At 43.1% G+C, this 17737-nt stretch overlaps 1 protein-coding gene across 1 annotated transcript in view; it reads left to right on the top strand.

Moving 5' to 3' along the window:
- LOC141055140 (serine/threonine-protein kinase SBK2-like) overlaps positions 1–17737 on the top strand; it is a 183114-nt gene that overhangs the window by 100025 nt on the left and 65352 nt on the right. Inside the window, exon 3 of the mRNA XM_073552121.1 lies at positions 12204–12406. Coding sequence (XP_073408222.1) covers positions 12204–12406 — 203 coding nt within the window. The remainder of the gene's footprint in view (positions 1–12203; positions 12407–17737) is intronic.

Genomic DNA, 17737 nt, shown 5'->3' with positions numbered 1-17737 from the left:
TTTATACTGGTCCCTCCCCCAGCCCATCGGTCTGTCACAATGGTCCGTCCCTGAAACCTAGATGACGGCTCCCTTGGTTCCGGCCCAGACACTCGACGGGGGCCGTTCCTCCCACAACTCGACCATGCAGCCCATTTTTCTTCAAGAGCCTCCTTATTGTGCATCTTGAAACAGCCACACCGCTAGTTTTCAGAGAGTCCAGTATTTCAGCTGATGTTATTTGTGGGTTTTTCTTTGCATCCCAAACAATTTTCCTGGCAGCTGTAGACAAATTTTTGTTGGTCTAGCTGACTGTGGTTTTGTTTTTACAGAGCCCCTTATTTTCCATTTGTTAATCACAGTTTGAACGTTTGAACACTGCCGACTGGCAGTATCAATTCCTTGGATATCTTTTGTATCCCTTTTATGTTTTATACAGTTTTTATACAGTTCAACTACCTTTTCCCGTAGATCCATTGACAATTATTTTGCTTTCCCCATGACTCAGAATCCAGAAATGTCAGTGGCTGTATGAAAGATGCAAGAGTCTGTCTGGAACCCAGAAACTCACTCAGTTTTTATGCACACATTCTCATTACAAGCAAACAGGTCACAAGTGAGGATTTTACCTTTAGTAGCCATTCAAACCCATTTGCGTCAACTTCTGTGCATGTTATCAGGCCACAAACACCAGGGTATGTGAACTTTTGATCAGAGTCATTTGGATGTTTTGGGTTGTCATTATGATTTAAAAAGAGGAAACACAGTAGTTTGACAATAAATGGCTTCACCCAACCACTAACCATGAGTGGAGAAAAAGTTTTGGTGTTATTCATATTCTCTGAAAAAAGGCCAAGAAAGCAAAAATTCTGTGAGGGTATGTAAACATTTGAGCACAACAGTAATATACAAATAATACTGCCAGATATCATAACTGGAGGTATGAGTTATACAGATCCAAGGCTTGGGGCATTTGATCATTTTCTGCCCCCACTCCCACTGTGAACATTTAATTGAAGCAGGTTATCTAATGAAAAGCAGACATGGATAATGTACACGGCGTAGTTAACAAGTAGCTGTCAATATTGGATAAATCAATTGGGCCCTGTATGCTTCCACTTGCACATAGGTGTAAAATGCAACTGTCATGATCCATGCTGGATCATGACTGATATAATGCACAAAGTAGCCATTTTTTTTTCCTAAGCTGTGCTTAAGGTGTTTTTGCCCCCGGTGGCCATTAGGATTATTGCACTGTGTGTCGTTTGTTCTAGGTTTTCCCCCCGGTGGTGGTGAGCGTCATTGCACTCTAGTTTCTGTTGTTAAGTGCACATGATTAATGCAGGTGTGATTGCTGGCTCTTCCTATAAAAGAGTCACAGGTGTTGCAATCAGGGTTGGTGATATTGTTTGGCTTTTCCAACCATGCTGGGTGAAGGAAGGAGCTGTGGAGAGTCCAGGAGAGCAGTCAGAGTCTTTGAGTGGCAGCTATGGTGTCAGCAAGGAGATCGTGTAAAGCATGGTGGAGTGGCAGCTATGGTGTCTGTGAAGAATTCCTGCAAAGCTTGGTGGAGTTGCAGCTATGGTGTCAGCAAGGAGTTCTTGCATGGCTTGGTGGAGTGGCAGCTATGGTGTAGAGCTGCACTCATGATGCTGTACTCGGTTGCTTGAAAGCTGGACTCAGTTGCTGGACTCTTTTACTGGAATCTGCACTCAGGTGCTGGACCCCGTTGCTGGACAGCTGCACTCAGGTCTATGGTGTCAGCGAGGAGTTCATGTAAAGCATGGTGGAGTGGCAGCTATGGTGTCAGTGAAGAATTCTTGCAAAGCTTGGTGGAGTGGCAGCTATGGTGTAGAGCTGCACTCAGTTGCTGGACTTTTTTGCTGAAGCTGCACTCAGGTGCAGGACCCTGTTGCTGGACAGCTGCACTCAGGTGCTGGACTCCATTGTTGGACAGCTGCACCCAGGTGTTGGACGCGGTGGGAGAAAGATGCACTCAGGTGTGGGACTCTGTTGCTTGGAGCATTAGTAACAAAGCAAAGCTAAGTGGTGTTACCCTGTTTGTCACTTTCCTCAGTGTGTGTTTTAGTACAGTGGTGGGATTAGTTTCCGCACCGACCATTTCCCTAGTGAGGGTTAGGTGCAGGGCGAGCGAGGGGTCTTAGGTATCCTGATCGGCACCCGGTGCGGAACTGGCCTAGGGAACGTTAGGAGGGTTAGCGACACTGACTCAGGGGAGTGAAGGAGGTCTCCACTTCCCCCATTCCCTATCGCAGGGCCCACCATTGTAAATGTTTCCCTATCCCCTGTGTCTGGTTGTATTAGAGTTACCGGCCTGCTGGCCGTGTCACACAGGACAGGGCACGTGACAGCAACATTGTCAATGCTTTTACCTTGTGCAGCCCCTCTCTCTTAACTGAATAACCAGGTAGCTGGCAACCCACAGGTATGTAATATCTCCCTGAATCATGGATATACAATATTCATGTGTGGAATGTATAGAATGCTTAAAGGATGTCAGTAAGATGACGGCCTTATTGTTTCTCTGCAAGGTTCTTGTAGTGGAATTGAATGTAATCAACCAGCCCTTTTTATTTCAGCTGAGGGAAGTGTGAGGGGTCTGGTAAGACTCTTTATAACATTTCATCTAATGAGTATCTGGCCATTAGTGTCAAGGAGTATTGCAGATCTGTCCCTATTTCCTGCAAAATTCTCCTCCACCAGAACCTCTCATGGGTCCAATTTGTAAGACTTATCTGTATCTTACCCCATGGAATGGGGAAGGAACATTTTGTATCTATTCACTGTGTATATTTTATATATATACTAGCTGAAGAGCCCAGCGCTGCCCGGGCATAGTAACTAACTGTGGCTAGTTATAACAAATTATAATTATCCTCCATCCCATAGTTCCGTGTCTATATACCCATCATACATATCCACCATCCCATAGGCCCGTGCCCATATACCCATCATGCATATCCTCCATCCCATAGGCCCGTGCCCATATACCCATCACATCCTCCATCCCATAGGCCCGTGCCCATATAGCCATCATACAAATCCTCCATCCCATAGTCAAGTGCCCATATACCCATCACACATCCTCCATCCCATAGTCCCATGCCTATATACCCATCACACATCCTCCATCCCATAGTCCCATGCCCATATACCCATCATACATATTCGTCATCCCATAGTCGACTGCCCATATACCCATTACACATCCTTCATCTCATAGTCCCATGCCCATATACCCATCATACATATCCTCCATCTAATAGTCTTGTGCCCATATACCCATCATACATATCCGCCATCCCACAGTCCCGTGCCCTTATACCCGTCATACATATCCTCCATCCCATAGTCCAGTGCCCATCACACATCCTCCATCCCATAGTCCCGTGCCCATATACCCGTCATACATATCCTCCATCCCATAGTCCAGTGCCCATATACCCATCACACATCCTCCATCCCATAGTCGCGTGCCCATATACCCATCATACATATCCTCCATCCCATAGTCCAGTGCCCATATACCCATCACACATCCTCCATCCCATAGTCAACCATTATGACATCATAATGAGCGGCGGGGCTTGCAACCTAAGATGACATCAGTGTCGCCATGGCAACCACTGTGACATCATAATGAGGGGCGGGGCTTGATATGCACACACTTTTTCCCCAGTATGTAGATAGGGGCAAAATTGTTTGGTGAATTGGAATGCGCGGGGTTAAAATTTCGCCTCACAACATAGCTTAGGACGCTCTCGGGGTCCAGACGTGTGACTGTGCCAAATTTTGTGGCTGTAGCTGCGACGGTGCAGATGCCTATCCCGGACATGCACACACACACATACACACATACATACATACATACATACACATTTTGCGCTTTATATATTAGATATATATATATTTAATATATAAAGCTCAAAGTGTGTATGTATGTATGTGTGTATGTGTGTGTGTGTATAGGCATCCACACCGCAATTCTGTCAGATAATACTCAGTTTCTTCCTGAAAATGATTGCAAACACAAATTCTTTGGTATTCTTTGGTATTATTATCTTCATTTAATTTGTCTTAAATGAAAAAACACAAAAGAGAATGAAGCAAAAAGCAAAACATTGATCATTTCACACAAAACTCTAAAAATGGGCCAGACAAAAGCATTGGCACCCTCAGCCTAATACTTGGTTACACAACCTTTAGCCAAAATAACTGCTACCAACCGCTTCCGGTAACCATCAATGAGTTTCTTACAATGCTCTGCTGGAATTTTAGACCATTCTTATTTGGCAAACTGCTCCAGGTCCCTGATATTTGAAGGGTGCCTTCTCCAAACTGCCATTTTTAGATCTCTCCACAGGTGTTCTATGGGATTCAGGTCTGGACTCATTGCTGGCCACCTTAGAAGTCTCCAGTGCTTTCTCTCAAACCATTTTCTAGTGCTTTTTGAAGTGTGTTTTGGGTCATTGTCCTGCTGGGAGACCCATGACCACTGAGGGAGACCCAGCTTTCTCACACTGGGCCCTACATTATGCTGCAAAATTTGTTGGTAGTTTTCAGACTTCATAATGCCATGCACACGGTCAAGCAGTCCAGTGCCAGAGGCAGCAAAGCAACCCCAAAACATCAGGGAACCTCCGCCATGTTTGACTGTAGGGACCGTGTTCTTTTCTTTGAATGCCTCTTTTTTTCTCCTGTAAACTCTATGTTGATGCCTTTGCCCAAAAAGCTCTACTTTTGTCTCATCTGACCAGAGAACATTCTTCCAAAACGTTTTAGGCTTTTTCAGGTAAGTTTTGGCAAACTCCAGCCTGGCTTTTTTATGTCTCGGGGTAAGAAGTGGGGTCTTCCTGGGTCTCCTACCATACAGTCCCTTTTCATTCAGACGCCGACGGATAGTACAGGTTGACATTGTTGTACCCTCGGACTGCAGGACAGCATGAACTTGTTTGGATGTTAGTCGAGGTTCTTTATCCAACATCCGCACAACCTTGCGTTGAAATCTCTTGTCAATTTTTCTTTTCCATCCACATCTAGGGAGGTTAGCCACAGTGCCATGGGCTTTAAACTTCTTGATGACACTGCACACGGTAGACACAGGAACATTCAAGTCTTTGGAGATGGACTTGTAGCCTTGAGATTGCTCATGCTTCCTCACAATTTGGTTTCTCAAGTTCTCAGACAGTTCTTTGGTCTTCTTTCTTTTCTCCATGCTCAATATGGTACACACAAGGACACAGGACAGAGGTTGAGACAACTTTAATCCATGTCAACTGGCTGCAAGTGTGATTTAGTTATTGCCAACACCTGTTAGGTGCCACAGGTAAGTTACAGGTGCTGTTAATTACACAAATTAGAGAAGCATCACATGATTTTTCGAACAGTGCCAATACTTTTGTCCACCCTCTTTTTTATGTTTGGTGTGGAATTATATCCAATTTGGCTTTAGGACAATTCTTTTTGTGTTTTTTCATTTAAGACAAATTAAATGAAGATAATAATACCAAAGAATTTGTGTTTGCAATCATTTTCAGGAAGAAACTGAGTATTATCTGTCAGAATTGCAGGGGTGTCAATACTTTTTGCCACAACTGTACATACTGGGGAAAAAGTGTGTGCGCGTCAAGCCCCGCCCCTCATTATGATGTCATAATGCCCCTATCTACATACTGGGGAAACAGTGTGTGCGTATCAAGCCCCGCCCCTCATTATGATGTCACAATGGTTGCCATGGTGATGTGGTTGTCATCATAGGTTGCAAGCCCCGCCGCTCATTATGATGTCATAATGGTTGACTATGGGATGGAGGATGTGTGATGGGTATATGGGCACTGGACTATGGGATGGAGGATATGTATGATGGGTATATGGGCACGGGACTATGGGATGGAGGATGTGTGATGGGTATATGGGCACTGGACTATGGGATGGAGGATATGTTTGACGGGTATATGGGCACGGGACTATGGGATGGAGGATGTGTGATGGGCACTGGACTATGGGATGGAGGATATGTATGACGGGTATATGGGCATGGGACTATGGGATGGCGGATATGTATGATGGGTATATGGGCACAGGACTATGTGATGGAGGATATGTATGATGGGTATATGGGCATGGGACTATGAGATGAAGGATGTGTGATGGGTATATGGGCACTCGACTATGGGATGGCGAATATGCATGATGGGTATATGGGCATGGGACTATGGGATGGAGGATGTGTGATGGGTATATGGGCATGGGACTATGGGATGCAGGATGTGTGATGGGTATATGGGCACTCGACTATGGGATGGAGGATATGTATGATGGGTATATGGGCACGGGCCTATAGGTTGGTGGATATGTATGATGGGTATATGGGCACCGGACTATGGGATGGAGGATAATTATAATTTGTTATAACTAACCACAGTTAGTTACTATGCCCGGACAGCGCCGGGCTCTTCAGCTAGTAGTATATATATGCACACACATATATAAGTGTGTATATATAATATACACACAGTTAGGTCCATATATATTTGGACAGAGACAACATTTTTCTATTTTTGGTTCTAGACATTACCACAATGAATTTTAAACAAATCAATTCATATGCAGTTTAAGTTCAGACTTTCGGCTTTCATTTGAGGGTATCCACATTAAAATTAGATGAAGGGTTTAGGAGTTTCAGCTCCTTAACATGTGCCACCCTGTTTTTAAAGGGACCAAACGTAATTGGACAATTGACTCCAAGGCTATTTAATGGACAGGTGTGGGCAATCCCTTCGTTATGTCATTCTCAATTAGGCAGATAAAAGGCCTCGAGTTGATTTGAGGAGTGGTGCTTGCATTTGGAAGGTTTTGCTGTGAAGGAAACAAGCGGTCAAAGGAGCTCTCCATGCAGGTGATATGAGCCATCCTTAAGCTGCAAAAACAGGAAAAAAAACCCATGCGAGAAATTGCTACAACATTAGGAGTGGCAAAATCTACAGTTTGGTACATCCTGAGAAAGAAAGAAAGCACTGGTGAGCTCATCAATGCAAAAAGACCTGGGCGCCCACGGAAGACAACAATGGTGGATGATCGCAGAATAATCTCCATGGTGAAGAGAAACCCCTTCACAACAGCCAACCAAGTGAACAACACTCTCCAGGAGGTAGGCGTATCAATATCCAAATCTACCATAAAGAGAAGACTGCATGAAAGTAAATACAGAGGGTTCACTGCACGGTGCAAGCCACTCATAAGCATCAAGAATAAAAAGGCTAGACTGGACTTTGCTAAAAAACATCTAAAAAAGCCAGCACAGTTCTGGAAGAACATTCTTTGGACAGATGAAACTAAGATCAACCTCTACCAGAATGATGGAAAGATAAAAGTATGGCAAAGGCAGGGTACAGCTCATGATCCAAAGCATACCACATCATCTGTAAAACACGGTAGAGGCAGTGTGATAGCTTGGGCATGCATGGCTGCCAGTGGCACTCGGTCACTAGAGTTTATTGATGATGTGACACAGGACAGAAGCAGCCGAATTAATTCTGAGGTATTCAGAGCCATACTGTGTGCTCAGATCCAGCCAAATGCAGCCAGACCGATTGGTCGTTGTTTCATACTACAGATGGACAATGACCCAAAACATAAAGCCAAAGCAACCCAGGAGTTTATTAATGCAAAGAAGTGGAATATTCTTGAATGGCCAAGTCAGTCACCTGATCTCAACCCAATTGAGCATGCATTTCACTTGTTAAAGGCTAAACTTCAGACAGAAAGACCCACAAGCAAACAGCAACTGAAAACCACCGCAGTGAAGTCCTGGCAGAGCATCAAAAAGGAGGAAACACAGCATCTGATGATGTCCATGAGTTCAAGACTTCAGGCAGTCATTGCCAACAAAGGGTTCTCAACCAAGTACTAGAAATGAACATTTTATTTACAATTATTTAATCTGTCCAATTACTTTTGGTCCCTTTAAAAACAGGGTGGCACATGTTAAGGAGCTGAAACTCCTAAACCCGTCATACAATTATAATGTGGATACCCTCAAATGAAAGCTGAAAGTCTGAACTTCAACTGCAACTGAATTGTTTTGTTTAAAATTCATTGTGGTAATGTCTAGAACCAGAATTAGAAAAATGTTGTCTCTGTCCAAATATATATGGGCCCAGCTGTATATATATATATATATATATATATATATACACACACACACACACACACACAGCTCTGGCAAAAATTAAGAGACCACTGCACAGTTTAATAAAAATCAGCTTCTCTACATGTCTGACTTCCATTCCAGTGTCAGTTAAATTCCAACTAGAGGACACCTCATTCTACTTAATGTGCTTCTGATTAGGTGATCACCTGACCTAAATCTTATTTAACAAATGAAATGATAAAAAATAAAAAAAACCCTGCTGTGGTGTTCACAATCCTCTTGCAGTAGGACAAGTGCTGGTAATATCCCAAAAGCAATAGGAATGAAAAAATAACTTTTAACCATGCCAAAAGAGTTGAAAAGAAAAGTCTTGAGTTAGGAAAGCTACAGTCCGGCAAAGGGTGAAAACGGCTCTCCACTTACTGGGGATGACCGTCATCTTATTTGAATGTCACTCAGCAAATGCAGGATGACATCATGTGACCTACAAAAGGAATGGCAAATGGCAGTTGGGGTGAAGTGCATGGCAATAACAGTTCGTAACAGGCTCCTAGAGGCAGGGCTCAAGTCATGTAAAGCTAGAAAAAAGCCTTTCATCAATGACAAGCAAAGGAGAGCAAAGCTGAAGTTTCCCATAGACCATAAGGATTGGACTATAGAGAACTGGAGTAAGGTATTCTTCTCTGATGAGTCTAATTTTTAGCTTTGCTCAACACCTCGTCGTCTAATGGTTAGACGGAGACCTGGAGAGGCGTACAAGACACATTGTCTTGCACCCACTGTGAAATTTGGCGGAGGATCAGTGATGATCTGGGGATGCTTCAGCAAGGCTGGAATTGGGCAGGTTAATCTGTGCGAAGGCCGTATGAATCAAGCCGCATACAAGGTTATCCTGGAAAAACAGTTGATTCCTTCTGCTCAGGCAATGTTCCCCAACTCTGAGGACTGTTTTTTTTCCAGCAGGACAATGCGCCATGCCACACAGCTAGGTCAATCAATGTGTGGATGAAGGACCACCACATCAAATCCATGTCATGGCCAGCCCAATTTCCAGACCTAATAATAGAAATAGGGTCCCCGATCCCCCCCGGTACCTCTCCGTGGCCCTCCGTCCCCTCCCGGTGGTCCCACGTCCCGCCGGCATCCTCCGATGGGCGCTGCCATCTTGAAAATGGCGGGCGCATGCGCAGTGCGCCCGCCGGGAATCTGCCGGCTCCGGCTGGCAGATTCCATTCATTATTTTGATCACTATGATAAACGATCATAGTGATCAAAATAAAAAAAATAGTACATAACCCCCCCGTTTATCATTCCCTTATATAGGCCAATATAATGAAAAAGAAAATATTTTTTTTTCAGTTTTCCATTAGGGTTAGGGTTGGGCTAGGGTTAGGGCTAGGGTTAGGGCTAGGGTTAGGCTAGGGTTAGGGTTAGGGTTAGGCTAGGGTTAGGGTTAGGGTTGTGCTAGGGCTAGGGTTGGGCTAGGGTTAGGGCTCGGGTCACGGCTAGGGTTAGAATTAGGGTTAGGGCGAACTAGGATTAGGGTTAGAATTAGGATTAGGGATTAGGGTTGGGATTAGGGTTAGGGTTGGGATTAGGGTTAGGGGTGTGTTGGGGTTAGGGTTGGAGCAAGAATTGAAGGGTTTCCACTATTTGCCAACTTTGGGGGTCTAAAAAATCACTTTTGTAGAAAGAAAAAAAGACTTTTTATTTTCACGGCTCTGCGTTTATAAACTTTTGTGAAGCGCTTGAGGGTTCAAAGTGCTCACCACACATCTAGATAAGTTGCTTAGGGGGTCTAATTTCCAAAATGGGGTCACTTGTGGGGGGGTTTCCACTGTTTAGGCCCATCAGGGGCTCTGCAAGCGCAACATGATGCCCGCAGACCATTCCATCAAAGTCTGCATTCCAAAATGGCACTCCTTCCCTTCCGACCTCTACCATGCGCCCAAACAGTGGTTCCCCCCCCCACATATGGGGTATCGGCGTACTCAGGACAAATCGCATAACAACTGTGCGGGTATGATTTCTCCTGTTACCCTTGTAAAAATAAAAATTTGGGGGCGAAAAGATCATTTTTGTGGAAAAAAATGGATTTTTTATTTTCACGGCTCTACGTTATAAACTTCTGTGAAGCACTTGAAGGTTCAAAGTGCTCACCACACATCTAGATAAGTTCCTTAATAAGTCTAGTTTCCAAAATGGGGTCACTTGTGGGGGGTTTCCACTGTTTAGGCCCATCAGGGGCTCTGCAAGCGCAACATGATGCCCGCAGACCATTCCATCAAAGTCTGCATTCCAAAAAGGCACTCCTTCCCTTCCGAGCTCTCCCATGCGCCCAAACAGTGGTTCCCCCCCACATATGGGGTATCGGCGTACTCAGGACAAATCACATAACAACTGTGCGGGTATGATTTCTCCTGTTAACCTTGTAAAAAAATAAAAATTTGGGGGTGAAAAGATCATTTTTGTGGAAAAAAATAGATTTCTTATTTTCACGGCTCTACGTTATAAACTTCTGTGAAGCCCTTGGGGGTTCAAAGTGCTCACCACACATCTAGATAAGTTCCTTAATGGGTCTAGTTTCCAAAATGGGGTCACTTGTTGGAGGTTTCCACTGTTTAGGCACATTAAGGGCTCTCCGAACGCAACATAGCATCCGATCTCAATTCCAGCCAATTCTGCGTTGAAAAAGTCAAACGGCGCTCCATCCCTTGCGAGCTCTGCCGTGTGCTGAAAAAGTGGTTTACCCCCACATATAGGGTATCAGCGTATTCAGGAGAAATTGTACAACAAATTTTGTGGTTGATTTTCTCTTTTAACACTTGTGAAAATAAAAAAAATTGGCTCTGAAGTAAATTTTTTGCAAAAAAAAGTTAAATGTTAATTTTTTCCTTCCACATTGCTTTAGTTCCTGTGAAGCACTTAAAGGGTTAATAAACTTCTTGAATGTGGTTTTGAGCACCTTGAGGGGTCTAGTGTTTAGAATGGTGCCACTTTTGGGTATTTTCTGTCATGTACACCCCTCAAAATGACTTTAAATATGATGTGGTCCCTAAAAAAAATGGTTTTGTAAATTTTGTTGTAAAAATGAGAAATCGCTGGTCAACTTTTAACCCTTATAACTTCCTAACAAAAAAAAATTTTGCTTCCAAAATTGTGCTGATGTAAAGTAGACATGTGGGAAATGTTATTTATTAAGAAATTTGTGTGACACATCTCTCTTATTTAAGGGCATAAAAATTTAAAGTTTTAAAATTGCAAAATTTTTAAAATTTTCACCATATTTCCATTTTTTTTCATAAATAAACACAAGACTTTTTGAAGAAATTTTACCACTGACATGAAGTACAATATGTCACGAAAAAAGAGTCTTAGAATCAGCGGGATCCATTAAAGCGTTCCAGAGTTATAACCTCATAAAGGGACAGTGGTCAGAATTGTAAAAATTGGCCTGGTCATTAAGCTGAAAACTGGCTCTGTCTCTAAGGGGTTAATATGCAATTGGGTTTCTCCAGACCCAAGAGAATAGTACACGTAAGATATAAAAAATAGAATACTTGGACTAACCTTTCTGAGCCATCCACTCTTCTCCATCACCTGGTCCTCTTCGCACTTCCTAATCAGCGTTGTGTGCTGAATTCATGCCTCTTCAATCTAGGTCAAGACTTCCAGCTCTGATGATGCCTGGCCAGCTCTGGGCAAGTGTGTGTAAGGTCATGAATGATGTCATGTCGTGCGCTATGACCTTGTATGCCAATATGCAGAGTGTCAGGGTTCAGCGTTTGTGTCAGTGATAAGAAGATGCAATGAGAACGGGTGCCAGTGAGGAGGGGAAGGGCTAGAGAAGTGCGCAGTAAGATGAGTATGTTTTTTTTTTAAATTTATATACGGAAGCAAATTACAAAGTTTATAATATTTGAGCGCAGCTCAATTGCACTCAGATATATTCAACTCAATTTAAAGGGTATTTAAATTAATTGATTTTAATTAATTTTAATATGATATATGAAACAAAATTATTAATCAGACTTCCTTTTTTTATTTTAAGGAACACCCATGGCTCTAAAACTCCTATCAAAGACTTTTACCAAGCGGCAAAACTTTCTCTATGAGTACTGTGTGGCTCTGATCCTTTCATCTCACCCAAACATCATTGGGATGTTCGGCATTGCATTTGAATCTTCTGACCACTATGGTTTCTTGTATGAAGTTGCTCTGCATCAAGACCTTATTTCCATTATAAAGCCAACAGTAAGACAATTTAAAAATAAAATTGTGTGTCAGCATTATGTAGTATCTAGATATAATAAATTGGGTTAATTTGGTGCAGATTTTGCCACTGCAAATGTGCTGTGGATTATTCCTCATTTTCCCCATTTAAGGTGCAGATTTCTTCTACATTGTATAATTGAAGAGTCATAAAAGGTCAACCAGAATCAGGGCCAAATTTATTATTCACAGTAATATAATTTTAATAATATAATTATAAAGCACAAAAAGTGATAAAACTCTTTATTTATGACACATTTATAACAATAAACACAGGGACTAAATATGACCATACTGTGTCTGGACAATGTGGCTGTACTGTTACTAAGTAAACCCCCACACTGTAACTAAATAAAACCAACATACATCACTGGACTACACCATGGTACTGTTGCTGAAAAAAAAATACAAAAATATCAAACATCATATAATATATATATATATGTATCCATCAAAAATGTATATAGATAGATAGATAGATAGATAGATAGATACGGTAGATATACACTATATTATCACCCAGCTGGAACTGAATATAGTGATCACATAGTGGTCAGATATTAAATAGGTATATAGGTAAATACAGAAATCATTGCACTACAGATAGGACAATACATACAGTGGCATGTAAAAGTTTGGGCACTCTTGGTTAAAATTACTGTTAAAGGGAACCTGTCACCCCCCAGGCGTTTTTAAGTAAAAGAGCCACCTTGTGCAGCACTAATGCTGCATTCTGTCAAGGTGGCTCTTTTATTTAGCGCCCTTCCACCACCGAAATAAGCATTTTTAAAATTAGTCAGACATACCAGAATTTTGACCAGGGGGCAGGTCTTTCCCCCTCTGACACCGACACCTCGCATCCATCATTCATTTAATCCTTATGTCTTTGCTCCGCCTCCTCTGTGTTCAATTCAAATGCTGCGCTGTAATATATTTTCTTGGGCATGCGCAGTTAGCGCGCCCGTTCTCTCACATCACTTCATGGCCTGGCTATTGTGCCTGTGTGGACTGGACGCGCTGCCAGAGATCCTGCCCCGCAGTTGCTCATGATTTATTCACACTGCGGGGCTGGGAATCTTGGGCATGAGAGCCGCAGAGAACTACTGCACATGCCCAAGATTCACAGCCCCGCAGTGTGGATAAATCATAAGCAACTGCGGGGTGGGTCTCTGGCAGCGCGTCCATGCAGGAAAAGAACATCTCTCCAACCATTAAACATGGGAGTGGATAAATCATGCTTTGGGGTTGTGTTATAGCCAATGGCACAGAGAATATTTCACATGGAATGGAAGAATGGAATGAGTGGAATTTCAACAAATTCTTGATGCAAACATAACACCATCTGCAAAAAAGATGAAGTTGAAAAGAGGATGGCTTCTACAAATGGATAATGACCCTAAACGCACATCAAAATCCACAATAGACTACCTCAAAAGGCGAAACCTGAAGGTTTTACATTTGCCCTCACAGTTCCCTGATCTGAAAATCATTGAAAATCTGTAACCACTGCCAGACCTCAAAGTAGCAGTATATGCAAGAAGAATCAGGAATCTCACAAAACTGGAGAATGGATGAAAATCCCTCAAAGAAGAACTGAAGCATTTACAAACTGTGATATTTGCAAAAGTGAGTGCTACTAGGTATTATTGATGCCAGATGCCCAAACTTTTGCATTGGCCCATTTTCCTTTTTGTAATTTTTAAAATGTTTGCCTAAGATACAAAGAAAATGTGTCATTTTTAACTTTAGGCATTTTGTGTCCATGATCAGGAAGTAGCAACATTTTGGCAGCATCCAAAACACAGCATTCTAATCATGCAGGTAAGGCTGGTTTCACACTAGCGTTTTATCGGGCAGCGCATCGTGCGCTATCGGGCACACGCGCAATGGTCCCCTATGTTTAAAATGGCGGGTGCAGTGTCTAGTGATTGCACGCGCTCATCAGTGTTTTCGTGCACTGCGCATTTTTCAGGTGTGCGCCCAGTCGTGCCAGATGCTACATGTTGCATTTTTTGTTCCACCCAGCCTCGTTAAAAAAATCGCATGCGCGTGTGTGCGCACGGAATGCGCAAAAAAATAACATTACAGTCTATGGGATCGCTGGCGTGCACGTGGTATTTCTATTTCTCTATCTTTTTCATTCTCCAAAATTTCCAAGATTATAATGTTTTTTTTTTCTAGGTTCCACAACGGGATGAAGACATTTACTTGGACAATGACGCCCTGATCCACCTGGTCCAGGAGCATGTCCCGTTGTGGGACAGCCGTGACCAGCAGTACAAGGACACTGTGGTGACCCGGCAGCTCTGAAATGAGGTGGCTGCAGCGATGATCGATGGCTGGGACAGCGCCTCTCCAACTTCCAAAAAGGCGTTTTGTAAGTATTTCCATACTCTGTGATGCCGCATTGACTCTTGTTCCTGATGATACTGGTGTGTTTCTTGCAAGATATATTCTTGCAGGAAACACAACAGTGTCCTCAGGATCAACAGTGACTGCATTGTATATTGTACTGCTGTATTGATCATGCTTTCACTCTTGTTCCTGATGAAACTGGTGTGTTTCTTGCAAGATATATTATTGCAGGAAACACAACAGTGTCCTCAGGATCAACAGTGACTGCATTGTGTATTGTACTGCTGTATTGATCATGCTTTCACTCTTGTTTCTGATGATACTGGTGTGTTTCTTGCAAGATATATTCTTGCAGGAAACACACCAGTGTCCTCAGGATCAACAGTGATTGCATTGTGTACTGAATTCTTTTGTGATGCTGCATTGAATGTTTGCCAAGTTCACTCAGGTGTGTGTGATGATACAGATGTTGCCATCAGTGCATTGAACAAAGTCCGCACACGTTGGCGCTCGATGAAGGACCGCTTCAACACTGATGTTCGTGCTGAGGGACAGGTGCGCAGTGGTTCAGCGGCAAGGACCAGAACAAAGTATCATTGCGAGTTGGCATTCCTAAGACTAGTCCTTGCTACCAGAGCGTAAGTATTATATATTTTTATTTAATAACCTGTGCTTTTCTATTCCACAGCTGATGCTTCTTGTAAATGCATGATAGTAATGTTTTTCTTTTCTTTTCACAGCACCTGGAGCAGCCCCCTGCAACCTGTCCCTGGAGCGGTCCTTCATCGATCAACCTTGGGCTCGTCCCAGCCATCCGACAGCCAGGAAGCATCTTGCAGGTCAGCAACACGGACAGCTGGTGACCAGGAAGCTGGTCAATCAGGTGTTCCCCTGTCCCAGGTCTCTGCCACTGGTTATGCAGGCACTTCCCACCAGCGGCAGAGGGCCTCAGACAGGAATGTCATGCCCGAGTTCATGCTCTTGAGCGAGGCATTTCATGCCAGCCTCAAATCGCTCTCTGACAGAGTGGAAAGTGGTTTTTCACTTATGGAACGCGGTTTTACCCACATGGAACACCGCTTCCACTCTATCGACCAGCACTTTGACCATCTGGAGGCCGACCTCAACAGACCAGCGCACTATTTTTTCAGTAAAATTGAATGGGGCATGGCGGAACACCTTAATCCTGAGCAACAGCTGAGTGTGTTGCAGGCCTGCAACACTGCTTACTTGCAGGCTATGCAGCAAAATCGGAACATGCAGCAGTCAATGGTGTCATTTCCAACAGTGCCACCACTGACTCGCTACTAGTGTTGAGTGATACCTTCTGATATCGTGAAATATCGGATCGGATTGGATCGGACCGATACCCAAAAAGTATCGGATATCGCCAATTCCGATACAGGAAACCAATGCAAGTCAATGGGACAGAAATATTGGAATTAAAATAAACCCTTTTTTTCCTTGTAGGTTAATTCTACATGAAGAAAAACAACTAAGAATAATGTAGAATGTATTGGGGGAGGTGGAGGAGACATTAAAGGCATAGAGGTTTAGCCCAATCAAATGGAATAGCAGGAATTGTTTTTTTTTTTTTTAATACGTTCGGAGTTACAAAGATATTGACTATGTTAACCTTTGTTATATTTTGTCAGATACTGTATGTATGTTTCAGTACTTCCATGCTCTTCACCTTTTTTACTTCTCCCACACTTTCTCCTTCATGATCCTCAGCAGCAGCAGCATCTTTTTCATCAACTTCTTCTTCACCTTATTCATCTTCTTCTTCACCTTCTTCCTATTATTCTTTTTTTTACATTCTTCATATTCTTCTTATTCAACTATTATTCTTCTTCATATTCTACTTCTTCATCTTCTTCCTATTCTTCTTCTTCATCATATTCTTATTCGTGACAGGCATCCCTGTAGTTGTTATCTATAAAAGTTTGAAGATTACACCTTCCGTTCTGCCTGTCACAAAAGATTTACAACAGGATTTGTCTGCGTTCAGTTTGGCCTGCAGCAGCAGGCATTTTCCAGGGGCACCACGAGCAGGAATGGACTCACCCCCATACACTGCTTAGTCTTCTTTTGCTTATAATTTAGATAATTGTGAAAAATGAGGGTGAATGAACTCATGGAAATCAACATCCAACACTGCGGAGACACCATCACATGTTTCTCAACGCAGTGATTCTAGAGCAAAGCCCCCATCCCTTATGGGAAATATGTAAAAATATGCAAAACACAAGCCGCGGAGACACCATCACATGTTTCTCAACGCAAGCAATGACTAGCCAGGTCTTTCCCCGGGAAGGAACAACCACGGGAAGGGCAGTCTCAAATGAAGGAGACCACCTATACCAAAACATGGTATCCATCCACAGACAGCTGTTTCGGGGTATTGCCCCTCATCAGTGTGGAGTAGGAAACTGGCTAGTAGGAGCAATGCCTAGTAGAAGACTGTGAAAAATGAGGATGAATGAACTCATGGAGATCAACATCCAACACTGCACGTTTCTCAACACAGTGATTCTAGAGCATAGTCCCCATCCCTTATGGGAAATATGCCAAGTTTGCTACTCCACACTGATGAGGGGCAATACCCCTGAGTTCATTCATCCTCATTTTTCACAGTCTTCTACTAGGCATTGCTCCTACTGGCCAGTTTCCTACTCCACACTGATGAGGGGCAATACTCCGAAACAGCTGTCTGTGGATGGATACCATGTTTTGGCATAGGTGGTCTCCTTCATTGGAGACTGCCCTTCCCGTGGTTGTTTCTTCCCAGGGAAAGACCTGGCTAGTCATTGCTTGCGTTGAGAAACATGTGCTGGTTTCTCCGCGGCTTGTTTTGCATATTTTTACATATTTCCCATAAGGGATGGGGGCTTTGCTCTAGAATCACTGCGTTGAGAAACATGTGTTGGTGTCTCCGCAGTGTTGGATGTTGATCTC

The sequence above is a fragment of the Dendrobates tinctorius genome, unplaced genomic scaffold (genome assembly GCF_039654945.1).
Source record: "Dendrobates tinctorius isolate UK_male_01 unplaced genomic scaffold, ASM3965494v1 ptg000184l, whole genome shotgun sequence".
Lineage (NCBI taxonomy): Eukaryota > Metazoa > Chordata > Amphibia > Anura > Dendrobatidae > Dendrobates > Dendrobates tinctorius.
Note: the sequence above shows the minus strand (reverse complement) of the source record. Positions and strands in the feature narration are given on the sequence as shown.